Source organism: Pipistrellus hanaki (genome assembly GCF_964339955.1).
Source record: "Pipistrellus hanaki genome assembly, chromosome: 4".
Classification (NCBI taxonomy): domain Eukaryota; kingdom Metazoa; phylum Chordata; class Mammalia; order Chiroptera; family Vespertilionidae; genus Pipistrellus; species Pipistrellus hanaki.
In genome coordinates this window covers 5,266,964-5,292,216 of record NC_140506.1, presented here as the reverse complement: position 1 = coordinate 5,292,216, position 25,253 = coordinate 5,266,964, and the positions used below count along the sequence as shown (strand labels likewise).

General features: G+C 52.9%; 1 protein-coding gene across 2 annotated transcripts in view; it reads left to right on the top strand.

Annotated features, from left to right (window-relative positions):
• Nucleotides 1-23,760, top strand: part of GDNF (glial cell derived neurotrophic factor) — a 28,129-nt gene extending 4,369 nt beyond the window's left edge. Inside the window, exons 2-3 of one of the 2 annotated variants that reach the window (XM_084882163.1) lie at nucleotides 614-709; nucleotides 20,729-23,760. In XM_084882163.1, coding sequence (XP_084738289.1) covers nucleotides 637-709; nucleotides 20,729-21,216 — 561 coding nt within the window. In that variant the 5' untranslated portion in view covers nucleotides 614-636 and the 3' untranslated portion in view covers nucleotides 21,217-23,760. Of the gene's footprint in view, nucleotides 1-613; nucleotides 785-20,728 lie in introns of both variants that reach the window. The other variant, XM_084882162.1, reaches the window with a different exon arrangement.
• The last annotated feature ends 1,493 nt before the right edge of the window (nucleotides 23,761-25,253 follow it).

The following is a 25,253-nucleotide window of genomic DNA, read 5'->3' as shown; positions in this document are numbered from 1 at the left end:
GAGTTATGTAACTTAATACCGATAATCCCACCTCGGCCCACCGCCTCCCGGTCCCTGCTGACTCCCGGTTCCCACCGCCAAACAGGTGGGCTGGGGTGGGGGCGGCCCATGGGGTCCGCTCGGCTGGGCTCAGGATCCGGACCTGGGGTGCAGGGGCGCCGGCTTTTGTGCCAAAATACAGGATCTGGGCACTTGTTTGGGCCGAGAGCCGGTCTCCCCAGGCTGTCTGGAGAGGTCTCTGGCTGGGGCGGCGCACAACGCAGTGTAGGGGCTTCCTGGTCGCCCCCAGAGAATGGGGGGGGGGGCGCGACAGAAATAGGGACTGGCCGGGAGTCCTGGCGTCCTCGAGGTACCCCGGAGTCGTCGTTTGGGGACCGGTAGGGGCGGCCCTGGTCAATAAGACCCGGGGACAGGGTACCCGAAGAGAGAGGCGGTTACATGTGGGACCCGAGAGAGGGTCGCTGGGGTCGCACCTGGACGGGGAGCGAGGAGGAGGGGCCCAGGGCGCCGGGGGGCTGGGGGGAGCGGGCCTCGGAGGGAGGGGCCGCTGTGGGGGGCTGGGGCTGCCTGCCCAGGGCCCTGGCTAACCCGCTCTCGGTTCTCCCGCGGGCAGGTGCCGCCGGCCGGGACTGCAGGATGAAGCTATGGGATGTGGTGGCTGTCTGCCTGGCGCTGCTGCACACCGCGTCCGCCCTCCCGCTGCCCGCCGGTAAGAGGCCTCCCGAGGCGCCCGCCGAAGACCGCTCCCCCGGCCGCCGCGCGCCCTTCGCGCTGAGCAGTGACTGTAAGAACCGTTCCCTCCCCGCGGGGGCCCAGGCGGACCCCCCAGTACCCCCCTCCCCACCGCCCGCACACATCCGACCGGCCAGCCCAGCGCAGGCGCCTCAGGCCGCTGCCCAAGGCCAGCCTAGGCTGTGGGGGACACGGCCGGCCGGTTTGCCCAGGACAGGGGGTGTCACGTGGTAGGCTGTGCGTTTGGCTTTCAGATGGACAGACATCTAGACCACGGCCACCAGCCACAGAACACACAGTCCTCTCCTCTCCGTGTCTCTCTCTCTCTCTCTCTCTCTCTCTCTCTCTCTCTCTCTCTCTCCCTCTCTCTCTCTCCCTCTCTCTCTCTCCCTCCCCCCCCCCTCTCTCTCTCTCTCTCTCTCACACACACACACACACACACACACACACACACACGTACATTTTGTTTTGTTTGTCCTCTCTTCCAAACCGTTTGCCTGAAAGCAATTGCATCTCCCTCCTAAACCGTCCTTGCCAGGGGAGAGGCTGGGGTTTCACTAGCCAAACCCGCATCAGAGGAAGCCCGGGAGGGACAGGATTGCCGGAGCAAGAGCTGGGCAGTGTCAGGTCTGCTGGGACAAGGGCCTGCACTAGAAACACAGGGTAACCGGCCGGCCAGAACTGGGGGCGCGCTGCCGTCCACCCCACACATGGCAATGTTCACTCCTAAGACGAGAAGCCAGGTTAGAAGACCCATCTGGGATGGCCTCTCCCGGGTGTTTTAGCGGGCTCTTCCTCAGGCGTCAGCTGTGGTTCCTTCACCCTCCGCTCTTCAGAAGCCTGTCTGCTGCCCGAAGCCAGGCATGCTGCATTACAGGTTAGAGGTCATGAGGGGGGAGGGAGGATGTAGGTAAGGAAGGCATAACATTTGATACAATCCCCAAAGAAAGCAATAGTGAGCTGAGACCGATTTGGCTCAATGGATAGAGCGTCGGCTTGGGGACTGAAGGGTCCCGGGTTCGATTCCGGTCAAGGGCATGTACCTTGGTTGCCGGCGTATCCCCAGTAGGGGGTGTGCAAGAGGCAGCTGATCAATGACTCTCTCTCATCGATGTTTCTAGCTCTCTATCTCTCTCCCTTCTTCTCTGTACAAAATCAACAAAATATATTTAAAAAAAAAAGAAAAAGAAAGAAAGAAAAGAAAAAGAAAAGAAAGAAAGAAAGCAATAGTGAGCTCTAGCCAGGAAGTCACCCTGGCTACTCCCCCTCCCGTGATTCCCACCTCCCCCTCCCCCTCTCCCCCTCCCCCCACCTCCCACCCCCCGCCCAGCTAGTTTGCACTTGAAATATTCTGTGGTCACAGGCATAGCACAAGTGGCCCCACAAGTCAGCTGTGTGGCAAGTGTCCCCCAAACCCTGCAGCCTTGGGCTGAGAACAGCCTGGGAAATGGGGTGCCTTTATTATATGCTTCTTGACAACAATAAAAGCATCTTCTGCCGGCTGTCCCCCCAAAAGTTCCTTTTTCAAGGCAAAGGAGGACTTCAAGAGTGACTTAGGTGAGAAAGAGGACATGCTGGACTCCTTGGAATTAACATATCTGCTCTCAGAGTTTCCATCACTCGGTTGTACGGTAGAAACCTATCCTTAAAGGCTGTGGTCTCCGTCTGCGTCTCTGTGAATGATTCTGCAACACGACCTTGCATGTAAAATGCCCCTCAGGACCAGTGTCTCTCAGCGCCGTGTGAGTGACCTGAGTGACGTGGCTTTTCATCCATTCGTGTAGCTTAGGCCGGAGGCCCCGAGACCCCGTGGCAGACGATCGGTCTCTCACCAGGCCGTGCCGGAGGGGACAGTGGCTGCCAGGGGATGCAGCCCCTTGGCTCCTGGAGCCCTCAGTAGCAAACCAGTGTCCCGCCCACCTGGCCTCAGTCAGCGCTGGCGCCTGGTTCTGGCTCTGCTTCCCACGGACTCTGTGACTTTGTACCCGTCATTTACTTCCTTGGGAACTCAATAAACCATTTAAAACTGTACAGGAAAGGAAGGACTTTCTTCTCCCAAATGCCAGTGGCTGCGAGTCTTGCAGGGTGGCCCTCAGACCCCGGCCCTGTCCTTTGGGGAAAGTCTCCTAAGAGAGCCCTGCTCACTGGAATCACCGGGGGAGCGTGGATTGTTGACACTGGGCCTCACCTGAGAGGTTCGGACTTAATGGGTCTGGGTGTGGCCTGGGCACCTGGAGGTTTGGTCTTCCCGGGTGAGTCTGATGTGCAGTCAGGGTTAGAATCACTATGACCTGCTAAGAGCCTACGGAAATCTGCCTCCAAGGTACCACCAATCACACAGCAAGGTAGCATTGTCCCTGCTGACCGGGGAGGAGGGGAAGCCTGTTAGGGGCGGGCGAGATTCCTTCCCCTTTCCAAAACGGATGTTGAGTCGCAGTGGACAGGATTCTGACTCCTCCACTTACATCCGAACCAGCAGAGCCCACCCAGGGCTGCTGTCTCTGTGGGAAGACCCCGCAGATCTTAGAGGAAAGTTGCAGAGAAACGGGGCCGCCTCCTAAGCCAGACGGACTTCTCTCCAGGTATGTCCAATCCGGTAGCAAGCTGTCAGCACAGGGAAAGCGGGATCCTGACAGTGTGCAGGCTCTGAGCACTCCACCATGTCAGCGCGGCCCTGTCCCGGCGCTGACATTTATATCCTGCACTGTACACCGGGCCGCTGGGTAAGGCTTGTGCAGAAAAACATTAAGTCACTTGTTCCATTTGAAACTATAAGGTGCCATAAATCCTGGCCGCTCTTCCTCTCGCACGCGGTAACTTAGTGGTGGCTCTTTGACGCCGCCCCAGACATTCTGTGATGCTCAGAAGGGACTGGGCTGTGCCCCGTCCATGTACTCGCCCTGGCGTTGCCTGTGTCCTGTGGTCCCAGTGTCCGTGAAGCGGTCGGGATTCTGTTCCGAGGATGAACTGCCCAAGGAGAAGTGGTCAGTGGCTCCCTTGCTTCCCTAGAGGTTGGCTACAAAGCAAATGGGCTGTGGCCGCCCCCTATAGCAACTTCCAGCGTGTGGAAACCCACAGACTTGTGATTTTCCTTGTGGGGCATCCAAGACTCCTCTTCCCTTTGGCTCCCTTTGTTCTTTCATGTTGCTTTGTGCCAGTCTCTTCTCCAAAGGGCATTAAGGCAGGCATGAGGAAGGTGGAACTCACAGGGCATCCCACTTTAGAGTCACAAGGAAACCCACAAGGCAGGCTGCCCAGGAGTCCCAGGGTGGCAGGAGGCAGGTCCGCCGAAGCTGGGGCCAGAGTTTCCCCAAACCACAGAGAGCATTTGGTTTGCTATTTGGGGGGAACCCTTTATGTGAGAGGAAGGACGTCAACTGTGGACTAAAACCATCTTGCACAGTTTGTGTGAATGCATTAGTTCCTCACAGTCTCATACCGGGTCTTGGCTGTGGGCGACAGCTCGCTCTAACGGTGTTCCACAGAAAAGGCACCCAGTGCGTGTGGTGTTAAGAAGCTGTGATCTACTAGCATGATTCACTTAAGAGTTCATGTGTGGCTGTCTGTGCCAGGCACTGTCCTCGGTGCTAGGGAACCCTTGGTACACATAGAAGACAGGGCCCCTGCCCTCTTGGAACATACTGTCCAGTGTGTAGGGGTGCGGTACCATTTGGTAGCTATATGAAGCGATAGATGGGTGGTGTATTTATGTAAACTAAGAGTAAATGGGAAAACCCTGGACTGGTAACGTGGGCTTTGTTTGTGGGACTGGAAGCGGCTAGAGGAAACGTGGAGGTTGTTAGGCTGTAATTACAGGTCACCCACAGCTTGTTGTAATATAACGGGATTATGTTCCTCCTGTTAGTGGCATGTCACAAAATTGCCTATTGGTCGGCAAACTCATTAGCCAACAGAGCCAAATATCAACAGTACAATGATTGAAATTTTTTTTGAGAGCCACATTTTTTAAACTTAAACTTCTTCTAATGCCACTTCTTCAAAATAGACTCGCCCAGGCGGTGGTATTTTGTGGAAGAGCCACACTCAGGGGGCCAAAGAGCCGCATGTGGCTTGCGAGCCCCAGTTTGCCGACCACTGGCCTATAGGAGCAATCTTCTAAATGAAGCTAGCAAGTAAGCCACGATATAACTGAAATACAATTCACAGTATTACTGGGCTAGAGTCTCTTCCTGGGCTGCAGGAGGTCCATCCTCTGTAGGAGGGCAGAGAGCAAGAAACTGGGGCATTTCAAGAGCAAGAGCTCCAGTCCACCCATTCCGTTCAGACTATGGTTTGGATCCCAGCTGTTACTTCACATCTCTTAAACCTCCACTTCCTCATTGGTAAAATAGGGGCAACGTTAAGCCTGCCTCATGGGTGGCTGTAGGGTTAAATGGGATAATGCTTCGGAAAGCCCCAAATATGAGAATTGTGGTTGCTGTTTGTCACCCTGCTGTTTCCAATGGCCCATGGCCCTGCACCCAAAGAGCGCCTTTTCTCCCACCGCCTCGGCCAAGACGCCACTCTCACGGCGGAATTTCAAGCAGCGCAGCAGGACTCGGAGAGTGAAAGCATTGCAGGCCTGGGGGGAAGGCTATTTTGGGCCCCACCGTCATGGGGTCCATCAGCACGCACGGAGGCAGGTCAGCCTTGCCTGGGAGTCTGCCCCTGGGTCAGCTCCCCCTGGCGCTTCCCAGGTTCCCCTTCCCCCATCTTCTAAGCTCACATGGTTCCTGTGGAATTTCCCCCATCAGATCCTCATAGTGATGACGGGGAGACCCTCTTCCCTATGGAGAGAAAGGAGCCAGGGCCAGCTAAGAGCTTTCTATGGGAGCCGTCATGGGGCTGTGAGTTGGAGGCCACCTGTATTGAGAGACTGTGTTTCTGTCCTGAGTGATCCCAGCTGGATATTTAATTTGTTTCCTAAACTCAGCAAAAAACTTTAGTGAATTTCAGTAAACGTTCAGCCTTTGGTTATCCAGCTAAGGACACTTCTGGTGCAACCAGCTGGTTAAATGGTAAGCTTTCCAATGGAATGTGATGGGAAATAGAATAAATAGAGCTATTGCTTCGTATAGCTCTGGGAACTATAGGAATGAGCCATACTGTAATCAAGTGACTCTCTGAGCTACAAAGGGGCTCCTGGGATCAAGAAATTGCACATCAGAAGGAGAAAAAAAATTTAAATAAATACAGGGGCTGGGGGAAGAAATTGCATGTCAGACTTTTAGGAGTCACTGATCCTTACTTGAGATCTGAGTCCACCATCTCGCTCTGGCCTCAGGCTCCAGACCTATTTCAAACTGTGGCTGTTTAGAGAAGTCTATTTCAGGCTTCATTTGAATTGGCCCATCTTAGGACCTTCGGCTGATCCAACAGCCAAAGAATTCTGCTCAAAAGATTCTACTTTTGCCTATAGGAAAACAAAAGCTGTCCGGCGTGTTCCCCTTCCCACATCCCTTTCACTTTTGTTTACCCAGTGCCAGCCTTTACTCAGCTAAAACACGTGCTCTTTAATTAATCACTGGAGCTCCATCGAGAAGCAAGTATTAAGTAACTTTTGCGCCAGGCCCTATGTGGCATCTAAAGGCAAAACTGTGAACTTAAATAGCTTATGATCTGGTTGTAAACTATGGATGGGCAGATGGTGGGTGGGCGGGTGGGTGGGAAGGCGGTTGTCAGCCTGACAGATACCTTTGTCTGCCAGAGGTTTACGTTAGCTGCGGTCACGGTAAGAATTCCCAGCAATGAGGTCACTGGAGATCACAGCAGGAAAGGATCGGGAGAGGGGGAGGATCTGAGCTGGTACTTGAAAGACGGGCATTAGGAAGGGGAGGAAGAAGGAAAAGAGCACATTCCAGACCAAGGAGAAGCGGGGGCAAATGTGTGGCCGCCATATGGGGAGAGGGGAGGTGGTGGACACAGGAAGAGGCCAGACCCGCCGCCAAGTGCTGGGAACAGGTGGCGGGAAGTGGTGTGAAATCTAGGACAGCTCCGTAGGTGACAGCCAGATTAGGAGATGCTGTGAAACCCAGGAAAAGAGGGTGCTTGCTCTGTTCTCTGATGGCCGTGGGCGCCCCTGAAGCTCCTGGCACAGGCAGGTGGCCGAGAGTGGGATCTGGTTTAAGGTGACCAGACGTCTCGCTTTTGGCGGGACAGTCCTGATTCTTAACAATTTGTCCCGTGTCCCACGGTGTTTTAAAAAAAAGTCCCGATTTTTGGACAAATTGTTTAAAAGCGGGACGTCTGGTCACCTTAATCTGGCTGCAACGCCATCTAGCCCTGTGGAGGTCACACAGGTGGCCAGCTGCTCACCAGTGGGGTGTAAGGCACAGGTGCCGTTTCACTTTGAGATAGGGTGCCTTGTGTTTCAGAAGCTTCTGGGTATAAGCTGTCTCCACCTATCAATCCTCAAGTAAGGGACTAGTACCTCTTAGTGGCCCACATGCTAACCCTGCTTTTAACAAATAGCTTTATGTCCTGTCCTAAAATCGAGGGTGCTTGCCGAAACCGGCCTGGCTCAATGGATAGAGCGTCGGCTTGGGGACTGAAGGGTCCCGAGTTCGATTCTGGTCAAGGGCATGTACCTTGGTTGCGGGCATATCCCCAGTAGGGGGTGTGCAAGAGGCAGCTGATCGATGACTCTCTCTCATCGATGTTTCTAACTCTCTATCTCTCTCCCTTCCTCTCTGTACAAAATCAATAAAATATATTTTAGAAAAAAATTGAGGGTGCTTGAGCCCCTGCAGACGAGAGGAGATATTAGTATCCTCATGATGCAGATGAAGAAATGAGACCTAGAGAGTTGTTCAGGGTCACAAATTCAGGAATGGTGAGTCCAGAATTCAGCCCCCCAACTTCTAGCACCAAAGCCGGTAATTTGGTCCCCACATAGACTGTGCTCCCACATCAGAAGACTAAGGTAACACAAACACCGGTTTGTTAAAATTACATCCACTGCCCTGCCGGTGTGGCTCAGTTGTTTGAGCATCGGCCCACATACCAAGAGGTTGTGGGTTCAGTTCTCGGTCAGGACACATGTCTGAGTTTCAGACTCGATTTCATTTCTATCTCTTTCTCCCTCTCCCTCTTCTCTCCCTAAAATCAATAAAAACATAATTAAAAACAAAAACAAAAAAACTCTGCCCTTAAAAAAAATAATACATTGACCAACACGGAAGCACAGATTCCCAAGAAAATCAAGCAAGCAAGCCAATAAATCTCCTGTAGGCCCTTTCCGTGATTCTGTTTGGGCTGCAGTGGGGCCTGGGCTCATTAACTAGAGGCCAGAAGCATGAAATTCGTGCAAGAGAGGGCTTCCTTCCCCCAGCTGCCTGCACGGCTTCCCTCTGGCGCCCAGGATCCAGGCTTCCCTTGCAGACCTGGCTTTGTCTGGAAGGATGTCCATTCCAATCAGCATATTATGCTTTTATTATTATAGATGGCTACTTCACAGACAGAGAGAGAAACGTGAATTTCTCTACGTACTCCGGTAACCGGATGCCTTGAGCAATGAGAGAAGGCTCCCTAACTGTTTGGGACATAGCAAGGTCTCCTCAAAGCTTGCTAGGCTTACACCTTTGGGAAGCTTCCAGAAGGTGCTTCTTCTCTGATCCCTCCTCCTCTGCCCAGGGAATGGGGCATTCACATGGGAACATGCGCCCGTGACTACCACATGGGGAGCAGAGAGGGTGTGCACGGGCAGTGAGGGTCGCCATGGAAAACACCTAGTTCGCTAGGTGGACACAGAACCCACTTTTGTAGACTAATAACTGAAGTGGGGCGTCATGAACTTGCGCCCAGGATGTTGTAAACTATTGCATACGTGTAAGATGACGTCTATAGCGTTTTATCCTAAGTTCAGTTCCTTGTATCGATGTGAGGTCCAGCCCATTTGGGAACCGTATCTGTGCTTCCCATATATTTTTGGAAAAGCTTTGACCTTGCAGATTTAGTGTATTCAACTCCTAGAGAAACATGAAACTCATCGGCCCCAATAAATGGACTTTTTGGTCAGAAAAGGGCCAAGTCCATTTTCAAGTCAAATACACATGTTAACATACATGCATGAAAACCATCACACTTGTCGATCTTAATTATAGGATGAATAGATGGATGGGTGGGTAGCCAGAGAGGCAGACAGAGCACAGAGCCTCGCCAGAATGAAATACAGCACCTCCTGCCTCAATATGTCTTGGGTTATTCACCCGGGACCTTCCCTCAGTAAGTGTTCACAGCACAGAGAGTCCTCATGTACCCTTCACCAAGTCTCTTGGCATTCTGCTTCATCTTTATTTTCTGAATCTTTTGGGAGTTAGTTCCCAGAAAACCATCCAGCAGCTCAGCAGGTACCTCCTAAGAATAGGGAGATGGTCTTATGGAACCACAATCCAGCTGCCAGTCTCAGGAATTTAACGTCGATACGCTACTGTTATCTAACAGAGGGTGCGTAGTGAATTCCCCCGGTTCTGCCAATCATGTCTTTTTTAGTTGTTTTCCTAATCGGGGGTCTCATTTGACCGCCACGCCTCTTTATTCTCCTTTATTCTAGACTAGCCCCCAAGCCTTTTTTCCTCACGACATGTTTTTAAAGGTCCGGGCTGTCTCACCTGCAGCCCTGCAGACTTCCCTTCCGTTTGGATTTGTGATAGTTCTAGGCCAGTGGTCAGCAAACTCCTCAGTCCACAGAGCCAAATATAAACAGCACAACGATTGACATTTCTTTGGAGAGCCACATTTTTTAAACTTAAACTTCTTCTAACGCCACTTCTTCAAAATAGACTCGCCCAGGCCGTGGTAGTTTGTGGAAGAGCCACACTCAAGGGGCCAAAGAACCTCATGTGCCTCTCAAGCCACAGTTTGCCGACCACTGTTTTAGGTGATCAGGGTTTGTCAACCTCAGGACGCTAAGTTCACGATGCTGGGCCCTCCCAGGAGCCACCGAACCTGACTGTCCTTCCCTGCACCTTCAGTGTTACCCTGGCCATGCCTCCCGGGAGAAGGAGTGAGATGGGGAGAAGCACACCTCTCCCGGTGAGCAGGAGGGCGGCTGAGAAACGGGGGCCAGGCCAGCTTCAGGGGTGTTCGCAGGCAGGCCAGTTCTGGGAGAGACAGCACCTGTGCAAGTTTGAGAATCTCGAAATTGATTCTCTTAAAATGACCGACAGGCACTTTGGAAAGTGTTCTGTGTCCCCAGCGGGGGGCCAGCCTCAGTCCCCCGACACTGATCTGGCCAGATGGACACAGAATTATTCTCCGTGGGCCGAGGAACCTGCTGATGCCTGTCAGGTTCATGGTCGGGCATTTTTTAAAAATATATTTCATTGATTTTTTTTTTTTTTACAGAGAGGAAGGGAGAGGGATAGAGAGCTAAAAACATCTGTCAGCTGCCTCCTGCACACTCCCCACTGGAGATGTACCTGCATCCTAGGTACATGCCCTTGACCAGAATCGAACCTGGGACCTTTGAGTCTGCATTCCAACACTGTATCCACTAAGCCAAACCGCCCAGGGCAATAGTTGGGCATTTCGAGAAACACAGAAGATGGCAGACACCTAAGACAGACCTGCTTCTCTGCCCCAGAACACAGACCACCATGCCGGGGCCCGGGCCTCTCCCGGGAGCCGCGGGACCAGGGTCTCATCCCCGTCAGGGAAATCTCGCTTTGTCTACAGCCGGGGGAGTGGGTCTGCATGCCATGGCCTCTGTGTAGACATCACTGAGGAATTGCCACAGACGTGACAACCATGTGGACTTCCTGACACCGCGTGTCCCAGGCTGTCAGGCCTGAGCTGAAACCTTTCGTCCCTCCGGGGAACGGGGTGGCCATCCCCGTTTTAAGGGGCAATGGGGACTCCGTGTGGTTAAGCAGCTTAGCCGACGCCGGACCCAGGGCCGCCCAAGCCCAGCACTTGGGACCGTGTCACAAGATCGTGTCCCGCCAGCCCAGGACACGGTGACACAGCGACACAGCGATGGAGCTCTCTGGCTACGACAGAACGTCAGCAAGGAGGGAGCCAGGCGCTGGGGTTTGGGGAAGGGGACGTTTCTGAAGGAAACTTAGAACTGATGACAGGAAGGGCCAAGAGATTCATTCCAGTAAATGCGCTCCCTGGGGCAGGGGTGAAGGCCTTCCCCACCCTGACCACAGGTCTAACAGACTCAGCTGATGGCGAACACTCTTCTCTCTTCCCCTCGCTTTTCCTCTCTTCTCTCTATCCCTCCTCCTCCTGCCCAGGTCCCCCAGGCCTCATCCCCACAGCTCTGCCCACCGGGAAGGCTGGGGGTCCCCGGGAGCCCTGGCCTCTCAGCCACAGGCAGCTCGGGTTCCACTGCTTCTGGGGTCCATTGGGGTTTCCCCTGAACTGCCTGCCTCTGATGACACCACGGGGCTTACTTTCTCCGGGGCCTGCTGTGCACTTAACCTAAGGTGACCAGACGTCCCGCTTTTGGCGGGACAGTCCTGAGTCTGACCCACACACACATCAAGTTTTGAGGCTCAAATTCTTTCCAAAAATTGGGACTTTTTAAAAATGCCGCGGGACTCGGGACAAATTGTTGAAAATTGGGACTGGCCTGCCAAAAGCGGGACATCTGGTCACCTTACCTTAATCTGGTCGGGTCACCTCCTCGCCCTTCCCCACGAAGGTCATTCCAAGGGCAGCCGCGGAGCCCCTGGTGCACCTCGTTAGCGCGCAGCCTTCATTGCCGACTGGAGTGCTCTCTGCTCCCACCAGGTGTGCGTGGATCAGCTAACAAATGGACACCCCGTGGGCTGCTTTCCTGGCTTAAAAGCAGGAGGAAGGACATTTTCCCCCCAGGGGAGCCATGCTCTGTTACTATAAAATTATTAGCATCACTAGCATAAAAGTGTGGACACAGGTGGAGATCACAGCAGAGTAATTAGAATCAGAGGAACAAAATGGATATTAGCCTGTCTGCCTAAGTGACTGGGGTTTTGGGGGCAAGGGGGTTGGGAGGGTTTTTGGGGTTTTTTTGGCTGTTGGTATTCATGCAGCAATTTCCATTATAATTCAGACAAGTATTTCTAGTTAAGTGGTAGGATTAAAAAAATTCTAGATGCAGTATAACAAATAAGTGTGTGCGCTATCGGTCCCAGTAGAGATGGGAAAGAAAGTGACGCTGCAGTGGGCGAAGTGGCTATTCAAAGTGTACCCCGGGCCCCGATTTCTCTTTCTGAAATGGTTTGTGATCTGGTTGGTCTTTTCCTTCTGCCTTAAGAAGGTCCAGAAATGGCAGTTTTAAGACAACAAAACACGGGTGTTTTTACAGCACAAATACTTTTCAAATAAACCCGAGTCATCAAGCCACTGGTTGTGGGGAGCCGCACTGGTAGCTCTGGCCGTGGCCACGGTGGCTCCGTAGACGGCTCTGCGGGTGATGATTCTTAGCGAGCAGGTGCTGGGGACCCTCGAGAGGTCAGCCCAGGAGGAGCGCCGGGTCAGGGGGGTCGGCTCGCACTTGACAAACACTCCATCCACAGCAAGGGGAGGACACTTGTTACATCGTGTGAGACGCACCGCGCCCCAGGGCTCAGTGACTGACGGACTGTTTTTCTAATTAGTTCAAACAAGTGGCCAAATTAGCACTTTTAAGTAGTAGCAGATGACAGGACTTGGTGGGATTTTTCGGGGAACTGGGACATTCTCGGGGACGGACATTGTATATCTCAGAGGCCGATGAAGGTCAGATGAGGACCAGGGTCGGCTGGGTCCAGGGCCAGCTGTGGGGCTCTCGCGATCCCTTCGGTGGCCCCAGCCTCAGGGACAGGAGCTGAGTCTGACCCACACACGCTTCAAGTGGCAACACCAGAGATGAATAAGAGAAGAGACTTTAAGGAAGCGGCAAGTCTCCCGTTTGGCTTTTGGATGCTGGAGAGTGAAGGATGGCAAACGGAGACTGAGGTGGAGGGATGTCTCCCACTAGAAATGGGGGGGTTTTGAGGCTCAAATTCAGGACCTGTCTGTCCATTGTGTCCGAAGAGGGCACAGGAAGAGGCCTTGATGTGTTGACAGATGTGTGGCGGTGATTATCTCAAATGTTGGGCCAAGAGGTAAACTGAAAAGGCTGAGAATTAGAACCTACAGTACTTCCTGTGCAGCTTCCCGGCCCCGAGGTAGTGGGATGCTGGGGGACACCCCCGAGGCGGCCCCTGCCGGACAGAGGTGACCAACACCAAGGCTGGGCAGCCCTGTCCACCAAGACCCTGTCCACATCTCTGGCTTTTAGGCCCGGGAGGGGCCCGGAGGGTCTGGTTGACCTCACCGGGCTCTGAGTGACGAGTCCAAGGTCAGGAGGCTGGGCAGGGCTGACCCAGACTGGCATCCCGGGCTCCGGCCCCTCCGGCTCTGCCACAGGAGCCCGCGCCGGGTGCCAGGGTGCGCTGAGGAGCTTCCGGAGCCGGGGCCGCGGTGTCTGCCTCTGCCGCCGCCCTTGGCTGCCGGTGTTCCGGCCTCAGCTGGGCCGCCGCCAGCCCTCCTGCACCCCGGGGGCCGGAGCCAGGCCGGAGAGGCCCTGAGGCCACGCTCGCCCTGCGTGGGGACAGGGTGTTGGGTTCCGTGGGCGCGGCCGCCTCCTGTTAGAATTCATCCGGAATTTTCAGCCGCAGGTGCGTTCCTCACTGCCTGCTCTGCATTCGGGGGCTCACCGTGCCAGGTGGAGTCAGCTGTCTGGCTGTGGGTGTGGGAGGCTGAGGGACGGTGGCATAGGATGCCCCTCCATCCCAAAGCTGCAGGGGAGTCAGAGGTTTGCCCGGAAACAAGCAGGTGTCATGGAGAACTACGACGGGTTTGAGCTTTGACACCACAGCCGCGGGGACCACATTTATGAGCCCCGTGGCCCTGGGCAGATGTGGGTCTGCGCTGAGCCCCACTTTCCCGGTCTGTACAGTGGAGAGACTGTCAATCCCTGCGTTAGCCTTGCAGGGAAGTGGCTGGGTTTAAAGTTAGCTCTCTGTGAAAGTCGGCATCCATCCATCCTTTATATTGGTAAGGTGGTTTCGTTAAGTGCATCAAGGAAGCTGTTTTTAAAATATAGAATGTGAGGAACTGTAAAAGACCCCACGATGTAGTTCTGAGGGTATCTCAATAGTTGTGAAAGAAACGCATGTTTGTGCCTGACTGAAAAAAATAGCTAATCTAAAGAATGACATGAGCCCGGCTGGTGTGGCACAATGGTTGAGCGCTGACCTATGGACCAGAAGGTCACAGGGCATATGCCCAGATGGCAGGCTCGATCCCAAGTGTAGGGCATGCAGGAGGCAGCCGATCAATAATGACTCTTATCAGTGATGTTTCTATCTCTCCATCTCCCTTCCTCTCTGAAATCAATAAATATATATATATATATATATATATATATATATATTATATATATATATTAATGAATGACATTAGTTGGGAATTTTCTTGAGAGGTTACATGAATCTTTTCATATAAGCATGCATGTGTTTATATATACATATATGTATAATTATCTGTATATAACTACACACACACACACACACACACACACACACACACAAGCTGGTGGTGGGTCAGGAGAGAGAGAACCATTTTTCATATACTTGGTCTGCAAAGCAATGTGGACCTGACCTGGGTGCAGGTGGGCAAAGAATATTAGGTTAAATGTCCCCACTTGGGGTTTCCACTTGCCTCCTGCCTGCGGGCAGCCCCTCGGGGAGCCTCTCACAGGGGCAGGGGCTGCCCAGCACCCCAGGGACCAGCCCACCCAGCGCCGGGCATGCCCAGGCCCTCTCACCTTCAAGGCCTCAGGGGGCAGCAGCTCAGCCCTGTGGTCCTCGGTGCACTAACCGTTGCCCATGCACAACACGGATGCCGGCGCTTTACCTACAGAGGCCCGTCCTCCCAGAGCAGCCACACCTGGGCCTGAGGCCCTGAGCCCCCCGCGGCCCGGCTGGCTGGGAAGATGGCTCCTGATTCCTGGGACCGTCGGGCTCCTCCCCTTGGTCCTCCGAGCCTCCTTCCGCTGGGGTCAGGGGTTATCCCCTCGAGCTTGTGGACAGCCTTGTGCAGCCGGACTCATGTCATTTTTAGATTAGCTTTAAAGGGCCCAGAGCTTGAAGACGGGCTAAAGGCCGGCCTAGCCTTGAATCTGACATGACCCTGTGATTAGAACCCCGCTCACCTGGCCTGTTGCTAGGAGGAAGCTGGCATTCGGGCGACTACGCTGGCCAGCCAAGGCCAGAATCCAAGTTCTGTACTTCCAGCGTCGCTGTTGCAGGGAATTCTCTGAGGCCTCCCCGTTGTTCCTGTAAACACTCGATTAACTTGAAAAAAATAGTCACTCTCCCAGCTCCTTGCTCCCAGGGGGACGTGTTTTCCTCCATAACCGAGGGAGGCCACGTGTGCCGGGAGCGGCTCGTTCTGGGATCGTGCCCCCACACAAGGCCCCATGAGTTTAAATAACTGTGCGCACAAAGTGCACATCAACGGGGAAATATTTTAAATAGAACGATGCCAGCATAATCAGTTGCAAACTGAAAAACAACTTAAGTGCATTTGGGTATTTTTATTTTTCAACAGCTTGAGCTTTTATTTTTATATATTTTAAATATTTTTTTATTGATCTCAGAGAGGAAGGGAGAGACAGAAGCATCAATGATGAGAGAGGATCATGGATGGGCTGCCTCCTGTAGGGCTGTCCCTGTGGATTGAGCCCACAACCTGGGCATGTGCCCTTGACCAGAATCAAGCCCAGGACTCTTCAGTCCACAGGCCGACGCTCTATCCACTGAGCCAAACCGGCTAGGGCAAAAACTTGAGCTTTTAGAAGGACCTGTTTTCCAACCAAGATCTCTCCCCCAAGTTGGTCTGGGGAGTGAGCAAGTGTTTTGTTGGTTGTGTGTGTGTTTTTTAAAAAAGATTGCCCTCTTTTGTAGTTTGCAGGTATTTTACTATCAAAGTTAATACTAATGAGGGCCAGCCATGTAGCTGACAGTCTGCCAAGCCCTTTATAGCATAAAGAACACAATGATATGACTTTAGGTCTTAATGTAGGGAACCCTTCCAAACCCAGCGCCTGTCTGCCCCTCGGCTGGGGGATTCCTGGAACACTGAGGCAGCTCTGGGCTTCAGGCATTCTCAGCAGGAGGTCCGAGGACAGGCTCAGTGAGGTGCATGGCTCCTGGCCCCCCACATACCTCGTGCTGAGGCCGCTCTATGATTGAACTCAGTCAGCATCCATAGGCCCGGAACTGGGAATTGAGTTGGAAGGGACAGGACTCTTTACTCCGTGGTTTAGAAAATATAAGGTTGCCCTTTCCTGGTTCCCAAAATGTATATCCTTGTAAAACTCTCAGCATACATACCTTTTTCTCTATTTTTCAAGAAGAAGAAAGGGGAGGAGGGGGAGTCCTCAGTTCAGTAAGAGTCGCCTGTGGCCTGAACTTGGGACTTACATCAATATCCCCACATTGACTACAGTGTGAGGGAGGTTTTCCCACAGAAAGGAGAAGGCCTCATTAACTGCACTCCTCAATAACACATCGAAGGTTTCTCAACTGCTTCCCAGTGCCAGGCGGCCTTTGGATTCAGGGAACCCCTCCCTCAAAAGCCAATGTGGTTGGTGCGATTACCCCGCCACTCACATCATCCCAAAGAGGCCAAGTGGCCCTTGGAATAGAGAAAAGGGGCCCTGGCCAGCGTAGCTCAGCTGGTTGAATGTTGTCCCACACACCTAGAGGTCACTGGTTGGATCCCCGTCAGGGCACATGCCCAGTTCTGGGCTCCATCTCCAGTTGGGGAGCATGCTGGAGGCAGCTGATGGATGTTACTCTCTCTCCCTCTCCCTTCCTCTTTATCTAAAATCAATAAAAACATATTTTTAAAAAATATGAAAGGACTATAAACAGTCTCAGAATGAAGTTTAAGTATGACCCAGACATTATGGAGGAATGCTTATACTGAAAATCTATCTACTATTTATCAGAAACTCGCGTTTAAATAAGTGTTTGGTGTTTTGTCTGGCGGCAAAGCCAATGGAAAAAGGCATGCAGTCAGAATGTCTTAAACAGGAGGGAACCTGTTTGTCAGGAACTTTGAAAGTATCTGGTAATAAATAGAACATTATAAATGCTGAATCAAATCGTTATTATAACCGTAGCCACATGAAATTGTAATTTCTCATGTCATATAAAGTAATGGGTCTCTACACCAGCCTAGTTGAACTTTAGTAATCAAATGTTCCCCCGTTAGTTTCTGTTAACATCTTAGTAATGTTTCATCCTCATTGGTAATTAATCTCCAGCTGATTCTGAGATGATTTTAACGTTCTGTGTTCCCAGGATTGTAAGTTAATGATCTATTCGGGAATTCTTCAGTGGCCCCCGGGGACCCCATCCTGGGAGTCCTTTGTGAAACAAAGAGCCTTTTTTGCAATTGGAAGACTTTTCTTGATTAATCGCCCCAAATAGAAGCCGTTTTAGAAGTGCAAGCATGGATGTCTGAAACCGAGCACACCTTACTGGGGGGGGGGGGGGAAATCCACAAACAGCATAAGCAGCTCATTTTTTCAAAATAAGTAGTTCATTTCTTTACATTAGACAGATTTAAAGTTTTGTTTTAAGAAAAAAGAAAACATCCTAGGGAGGTGCAGTTAGAAAGTGTCGGAGGAAGTGACAGCTCAGCACCCTCCCCCTCCTCAGTCCTGCTGGGCAAACAGGACTGGGTGCAGGAGGTGGGCATGCGCCCTAACGCTGGGAAGCTGCAGGAGGCTGGGGCAGGGGGGAGGAAGCGTGCGGTCTGCTTGCAGCTGGTTCTTCACCTCGGCTCCCAGGTGGAAAGTGACTGTGCGGACTGGTGGGTGGAGCACCAGGGCACCCCTGTGAGGCGGCTGTGTGTGTTGGAGCCTTCATTTCCTAAGAGTTTGGTGCCCTGCAGATGCCAGAGTCCCCCTGGAATGACGGGCTCTTTCTGTCCCCCTCTTAACGTGAAGGGCTCACTCCAAAAGCCCTGAGGGCCTCCGGGACCAGGTGCTCTTTCAGGCCTGGGGGCCCATTGGTGAGCAAGCAAGCAAAGGCCCTGCCTGCTGGGGTCCACCTCTGTCAGGACAGACAGGGCTGCGTCCTCCGTGTGACGGCAGGCAGGAGGGGCAGGAGGGCAGGCGGGCCTGGATCGGCTTGGGGGAGAGTGCGTTCTAAACAGAAGGACAGGGTAGGACTTGGTGGGGGGCCATCTGAGAAAGGAGTTGAAGGGGATGTGGGAGGGAGCCACGGGGTGCTCTGAGGAAGTGTTCCAGCGGAGAGGGAGCAGCCCGAGTCCCCGCTCCAGTCTGGTTTATGGTTCTCAGCCCACACGATGTTGTCACCAGGAGCATTTGGCCATGTCTGGAGGCCCTTTAGTCTGTCCCTGGAGGGGGGGATAGGGGGGCACGCTACTGGCATCAGTCGATGGAGACCAGAGATGCATTAAAAATCCTACTATGCACCTGTCAGCCCCCAACAGTAGTACCGAGACTGAGAAACCCTGTGTCTGAGGAACATGAGGAGGCCAGGGGTGCTGGAGGGAGGCTGGGAGGGGAAGGTGAGGTCTGAAGGAGCAAGGGCTCGGGGAGAGCAAGGCAGGCTCAGGGAGGGCCTCAGGCCCTTGTGGACTTTGGCTTCCCCACCCCCACACCCCCACCCCCGAGAAAAATGGGAGCCATTGGAGGGTGTGGGGCAGAGGCAGAGCAGGGATGTGAGAAGCATGCACAGTTTTAAAAGTGCTGCTCTGGCTTCAGGTGGAAAATGGGCGTGAGGAGGGTAAGGTGGGGACAAGGGAGTCATCCTGGCAGGAGATGAGACGGGGCATAGGCCAGGGTGGAGTAACTTCAGGACTTCTGGGCAGCAAAATTGTCCAGTGCCAAATTTTATCTTTTAGCTGTAATTTTTGAAATTGTTGTGGGAAGCAGCAGTTTAGGTGTTTACCTATGCCGCCATCTTGGTTCCTCCTCAGTGCCAAATTTTAGACATTGGGTACCTGGGTGCTCTGGGGATGTCACTGGTCCCACTCTGTTCATTAGTATAGTTCATATTATATTATATTATAGTCTATATCTAGATAGATAGATAGATAGATAGATAGATGATAGATAGGTAGATAGATAGATAGATAGATAGATAGATGATAGATAGCTGGCTGTGGTTAAGTCATGTCAGCTGGATTGTTGTACACAATAGGACAGTGTTTTTCAACCTTTTTTGGGCAAAGGCACACTTGTTTCATGAAAAAAATCACGAGGCACACCACCATTAGAAAATGTTAAAAAATTTAACTCTGTGCCTATATTGACTATATATAAAGTAATTCTCTTGAATAGGAATCAAATAAACACAAAGAAAGTATTTTATAATTACTTTATTATGAAATATTAAGTAAACAAAATAGTGAAAAATTATAAAATTCTTGTCTTGTCTGCACCTACGGCACACCAGGCAACATCTCGCGGCACACTAGTGTGCCGCGGAACAGCGGTTGAAAAACGCTGCAATAGGATACCTGATACCTGGTACAATCAGTTCATGACAGGACAATTGGATGTGGGGTAGGCACAATGTAATCCTTTCCTACTCTGTCACAGTCTTGGAAGAAAACAGTCACTCTTGCTAACAGTTCTTCTGTGGTATATTTGTTAAGGCACGTATAGCCCTACACGGACTAAATCTTCTGAAAATGGGATGAGGAGAGCATAAAAGTTCTGGCACCTAGTAAACGGGCATTCGAATTACTCACCTCTTTCAGAAATGTATTAACGTGTTAAAATGGTTGACCCTCTCTCACTTGACCAGCGAAAGCAAATGCCGAAACACAGCAGAAAACACCCAAAGGTAGCGAACTCCTGCTTCTACCCAAAGGGCTCAGACATGGTAGCAGGGCCTCCTCATCCCTCCATGCAATGGACGTCCCACAGGTCTTGTCCTGTTTTAACCAAAGACGGTGGAGTCATGTGACAGCCTGCAGCAGCGGCCGGGCCCACCCAGGGTCACACTCCACGTGTGCACACACTGCATCTCCTTCCACTGACGGCCAACACATCTCATTGTCGTCTTACAGAATTACCGTATTTTTTTTAATCTCATGCTGCTCCAAGAAAGTGGTAAATTAGCCTCTTTGTTAGTGAAAAGTAATCTGTCCTGCAGTCTCTTTGTGGTTTTTTTCAGGAAGTTTTAAAACAGATTTGCCTTCATGAGCTTTTCATTTGTTCCATCAGGACTATTCTGGCCCCCTCCACCGCGCAGAAGTGTTACTGTGTTTCTCCGAAAATAAGACATCCTCCGAAAATAAGACCTAGTGCATAGAAAGATAAGACATCCCCTGAAAATAAGACCTAGCGCAACTTTGGGAGAAAAAATTAATATAAGACACTGTCTTATTTTCGGGGAAACAGGGTAGGTGGGGGAGATGTCAGGGAGGACCGCTGGATAGTAGCCAGGTTGGGAGACTCCCATCCAGAAAATCCTTTGTCCAGGCTTTCCATCCAGCGCCTGCATCAGCATCCCTCCAGGGTCTGGTAAAAGCTGCAGACTCCTGGCTCCCCACTTACCCGCCCCTAAGAATAGGAGCCTGCCTTTTGGGGGAGCACCTTGGCTCATTCTCAGTTTGTGACCTGCTATTCTAGGCTATTTTTAGTCTAGAAAACCAGCTCTGAGGACCAGCCTGCTCACATCAACATGTTAAAAATGGACATGTTATCCCAATGAAAACCGTGCCTCTAAGGATGTTTTCTACAAGAAAGTGTGCCACCCACAGCTCAGTCTCTCTCAACAGAACCATGTTCCTCCTGTGGAGTGTTGGAGGGTGCCTGTCGGCTGTTCTGGGGGGTGGGAGGGGGGACAGTGGTCACTCTGCTGGCCGGGCTGCTGGCTCTGCCGTGCGTCCCGTCCTGGCAGAGTTCAGGCGGCACTTGGGTCTGGAAGACGCTGGCAATGGTCACGGTCACTGTCTCACGTTTTCTCTTTCCTCTTTTCTCGTTGAACAGCCACTATGCCAGAGGATTATCCTGACCAGTTTGACGACGTCATGGACTTTATTCAGGCCACCATTAAAAGACTGAAACGGTCCCCGGACAGACAGATGGCCGTGCTGCCCAGAAGGGAGCGTAATCGGCAGGCCGCCGGCCCCGCCCACCCGGAGAGCCCCAGAGGGAAGGGCCGGAGGGGCCCCAGGGGCAAGAACCGGGGCTGCGTCCTCACCTCCATCCACTTGAACGTCACGGACTTGGGTCTGGGCTACGAAACCAAGGAGGAGCTGATCTTCCGGTACTGCAGCGGCTCCTGCGAGGCCGCCGAGACGATGTACGACAAAATCCTAAAGAACTTGTCCAGGAGCCGGAGGCTGGTGAGTGACAAGGCGGGGCAGGCCTGTTGCAGGCCCATCGCCTTCGACGACGACCTGTCGTTTCTGGACGATAACCTGGTTTACCATATCCTGAGGAAGCATTCCGCCAAGAGGTGTGGCTGTGTCTGACTCCGGCTCCAGAGACCGCTGTGTATGCATTCCTGCTGCGGTGCAGAGAAAGGGACCAAGGTTCCCAGGAAAGGTTTGCCCAGAATGGAAGATGAGGACCAAGGCGGAGGAGGAGGAGGAGAGGAAGAAGACGTGTGGGAGCCTGGGACAGAGAGATCCAGCTACACAGACCTGGACAGGAGAGAGGAAACGGCGTCTGGATTCTCCCGGACAACAGCCGATGCCACCAGAAGCCCAGGGCTGGTGTCCCTGGGGCCGGGGTGGGGGTTGCCATGGTTTCATCTGATGCAGCCCACCAGCACCAGCCCACCAGCCCACCAGCCCAGTCACGGGCACAGTTGCGGATGCACTTGACACTAAGCCGGTGTGTCTCCTGTGGCCTGTTCTCACACATCTGGAGACACCGGGGAAACGGAATCCTGGTGTCATTCCTTGTCATTGCGTTTTTACTGCTGAAAGCAAGAAAGGTTTATTTTTGTGTCCCTCAGTGCAGACATGCCCCAGGGAGGAGGGGGGTGGACGGGAGGCAAAGACACAGAGACAGTAACCTTTGCATCTGAAAGGTGAGGCCTGAGGGTTACCCCACCAGTGTGCAGGGAGCCGCTGGCTGGTGGCTCTCTGGAGCTTGGTTCGTGGGGTGGGTAAAAGTTGGCTAGGAACCAAAAAGGCTGTCCTCGAGACTAAAAACCAACCTGCGAGTGTTTCCTCTAAGGCCTTGGAAACAGGAAACGGGTTGCGTTGCGTTTTTTTTTTTCCGGCAGCATTCTTGCAGGAGAGCGAGCGGGGAAGGCCCCTGCCTCCCGGGGCCGGGAGACCCCGCGGCTGTCGGTTTACAGAGAGACACGTTACATACACCCCAGCTCCGGCTGCGCGTGGTCACCAGTGACCAGAGAAGCTACTCGATGCAATGCATCTGTTTCAGATAACGGAAAATAGAGAAAAGATATTTATTGAGATTTAAGTTATTGTTATTTATTACCGTTCACTTAATGAGTTTCTCTTTCGTCCCTTATTTATTAAAGTTTCTTTTCAAAGGTGCCAAAGTACATGTGCTCGCAAAATGCAAAGAAGGGTGACAAAGGAAAGTTTAATTGGGAACAAAGGGTCCTTGCTTTTCAAAGTATTAAGCCATTTTTCCGCTAGGCAAAAATCACTTACTTTACCTTTTTAAGAAAAGCCTTCCTTTATTTCTCCGGATTGCAGCATCTCCTCTGTTTTCCTTTCTATCTCTCTTCCTTTTTACAAAAGAAATGCGTCCGAAGGAGCATGTCTGGCAGACTCCCTTCCAGGGAGGTGCGTGCCGAGACCCTCGGCCCTTGGTTTTATGTCTTTGTTAGCTCTTATGCTCCATGGATTTAACCTCTTATTCCCCACCACACAGAGCTGTCTGTGACATGCACAACCATATATACGAAAGGTTAAGTTCCTTTTGGTGGGTGGTTCTGGACCCAACATTGACCTAAAAGTAATATCCTGCCAGGTCTCCAGGGTTCCACTCTGAACGGAGACTCTTCCTCCATCCTTCCCGCCGTTCCTGAGAGCATGCCGTGCCTGGCATGGCCAACGGGGTCTGTGGGTCGCCATCAAAGCCCTCAGGGTTCCACTCAGGTGACAGTGGCTGTCCCTGTACAGGGACCCCTCCCGTGGAAGAAGGTGGCCCAGAAGGGTGGACGCGCCCCCCGAGTGTGCCACGTTCCGATGAACGCCCTGGAGGGGAGGCAGGCGAATGGGAACAGCCACCTCCTAGAGCCCAGACCCCACCCCGTGGTTGCCGGCAGCTGGTGCCTGCACAATCCACCGTGCCCTGTGCCAGAGCGTGGGGCATGCTTCATGAAAGGAATTTTTACCGAGGAGATCCTCTGTCACTGCCTGAGTGGCTGCTAGCCCCCACGTCTGACAGGGTTAGCCACAAAAAGACCCCACTGGCCTCCCTCGAATCCTATTAATCTCACAAAGTAACCAGGAGGCAGCAGTTACCAGACATCCCTTTCCCCAACCCCAACACCCACGCTTGCCATGCTTCTCCCCTTCTCCGTCCCTTCTCGCACAACTTGGGAATGGAGGGAAGGCACTCCTCTCCCCAACCCTCCCCTGGGGCCAGAGCGGGGCACCCAGCCCAGCCCTCTGGTCACACCGGAAACAGCTAGATACCACCCCACCCAGAGGCGTCTGTTCCATCCAGAGGCCTGGCAAGCTTGGGGGCTGGTGTCCCAGGGGGCCACTCAGTGAGCCCCAGCTCCCCGTGGGGAGCCCCTGCCCAGAGGGCTGTAGGACTCGGTGGGGTCCTACCCACACGCCGTAGCATCACCTGCACACCCAGCCGGTTCTAACGGAGCCCGCCCTCACCAAGTGCACGGAAGGGTAAAGTTTGTGATTTTTCTCTGTCGTTGCGATCACCGCCTGGTCCAGTGAGGAGGGCCCTTCTTTGGAAGTTCTGACTTCTCTGATCTGTCTCGGTCGTTTGTGTTACTCAACCAAAGTTCTCTACAGACTTTATTTTTGTACAATATCATTTTGTAACTTTTTACAAATAAAAGCTCATTTCTATTGCTCTCTGTCCTTCTGTGCTTCCACACGGGCCTGGGCCCAGGGCTGGGCCAGGCAGCTGTCTGCAAGCACTCTGTCCCCTTCCCCACCGCAGAGCCGCTGGTTGGTCCATGGCCTTGCCCATCAACTCTCCACAGCCAATCGCCACCCAAGTAGGAAAAAACATCCTTTGTTCACGCAACAGACAGAGTTAGGGGGTGTCTACACTGTGCCAGCTGCTGTTCCAGGCACCAGCCCCCGCCCCCCACAAGTGGCCAAACATAAGCCTCTGCCCCGTGGAGTCGATGTGTCATTTGAGTGGAGAAGGACAATATGCAAAAAAGGAAGAATACCTAGCAATCCAGGTGGTGACAAATGCTATCAGGAATCCAGTTAGGCCAGTGGTCGGCAAACTCATCCGTCCACAGAGACAAATACCAACAGCACAACGATTGAAATTCTTTGGAGAGCCACATTTTTTAAACTTAAACTACTTCTAATGCCACTTCTTCAACATAGACTCGCCCAGGCCGTGGTGTTTTGTGGAAGAGCCACACTCAAGGGGCCCAAGAGCTGCGTGTGGCTCGCGAGCCGCGGTTTGCCGACCACGGAGTTAAGATGTCAGAGTAGAAGATAGCACAGCGCCTGTGTTAGAGGCGACACGGAGGCGGTACTTGAGGAGTAGCTCATCCTGACCAGCCCCACGGGGCACACCCCCGATGGAGCCCCCTCCACAGACTTGAGAGACGCCGCTCACACCAGTTCTCTGTGCAAGGCAGCAGCACCCCGGAATTGTGCAGATGAGGGCCTGAGCTCAGTGTGTTCTGGGCGAGAAAACACACTGAAAAGAGGAGATGGTTGGGGAAGAGAGCACGCCTGCTCCTCAGATGGCACGCCCTGGGGATGGCCCAGGCGGCCTTGTCACTGTCCAAAGGTGGCCGTGGGAGGTGTTTTCAACCCCACACAAAACCCGGTGCTCTTAACGCTCTCTGAGTGGCCGCCAGCACAGGCTCCCGGCACAGGGCAGGGCCTGCCTGAGCCACCTGGCCTCCCCACGACTCCCTGAGTCCTCGACTCCCCAACTCCTGACTCCGACTATGGGCTCAGCAGCAGTGAGTGCCTCCCCCACTCCGAGCCTGGGCTCAGCAGTAAGCACCAGACAGGGCGGCCCCGAGGCCTGCAGGCTTCCTCCCGCCACAGTGTGGGACGAAGTGAGGGCCTTGTGGAGGGAATGCAAAGGTTGTAAAGCACTTGCTCACCCCCACTCCCTCAGGTGTGCTCTCAGGGTGACTGACCGACTGAGTAGGGTGCCCCTCAGAAAAAGCAGGCTGGGAGGGTAGTTCCCTGATCAAATAAGTTTAGAAAACATTTGAGTTCAATAAGATCAAACCGTGTCTGTTGTTTGTTTTGTTTTTTAATTAAAAAGAGTTGTGTGGCCCTAACCGGTTTAGCTCAGAGTGTCAGCCTTTGGACTGAAAGGTCCCAGGTTCAATTCTGGTCAAGGGCATGTA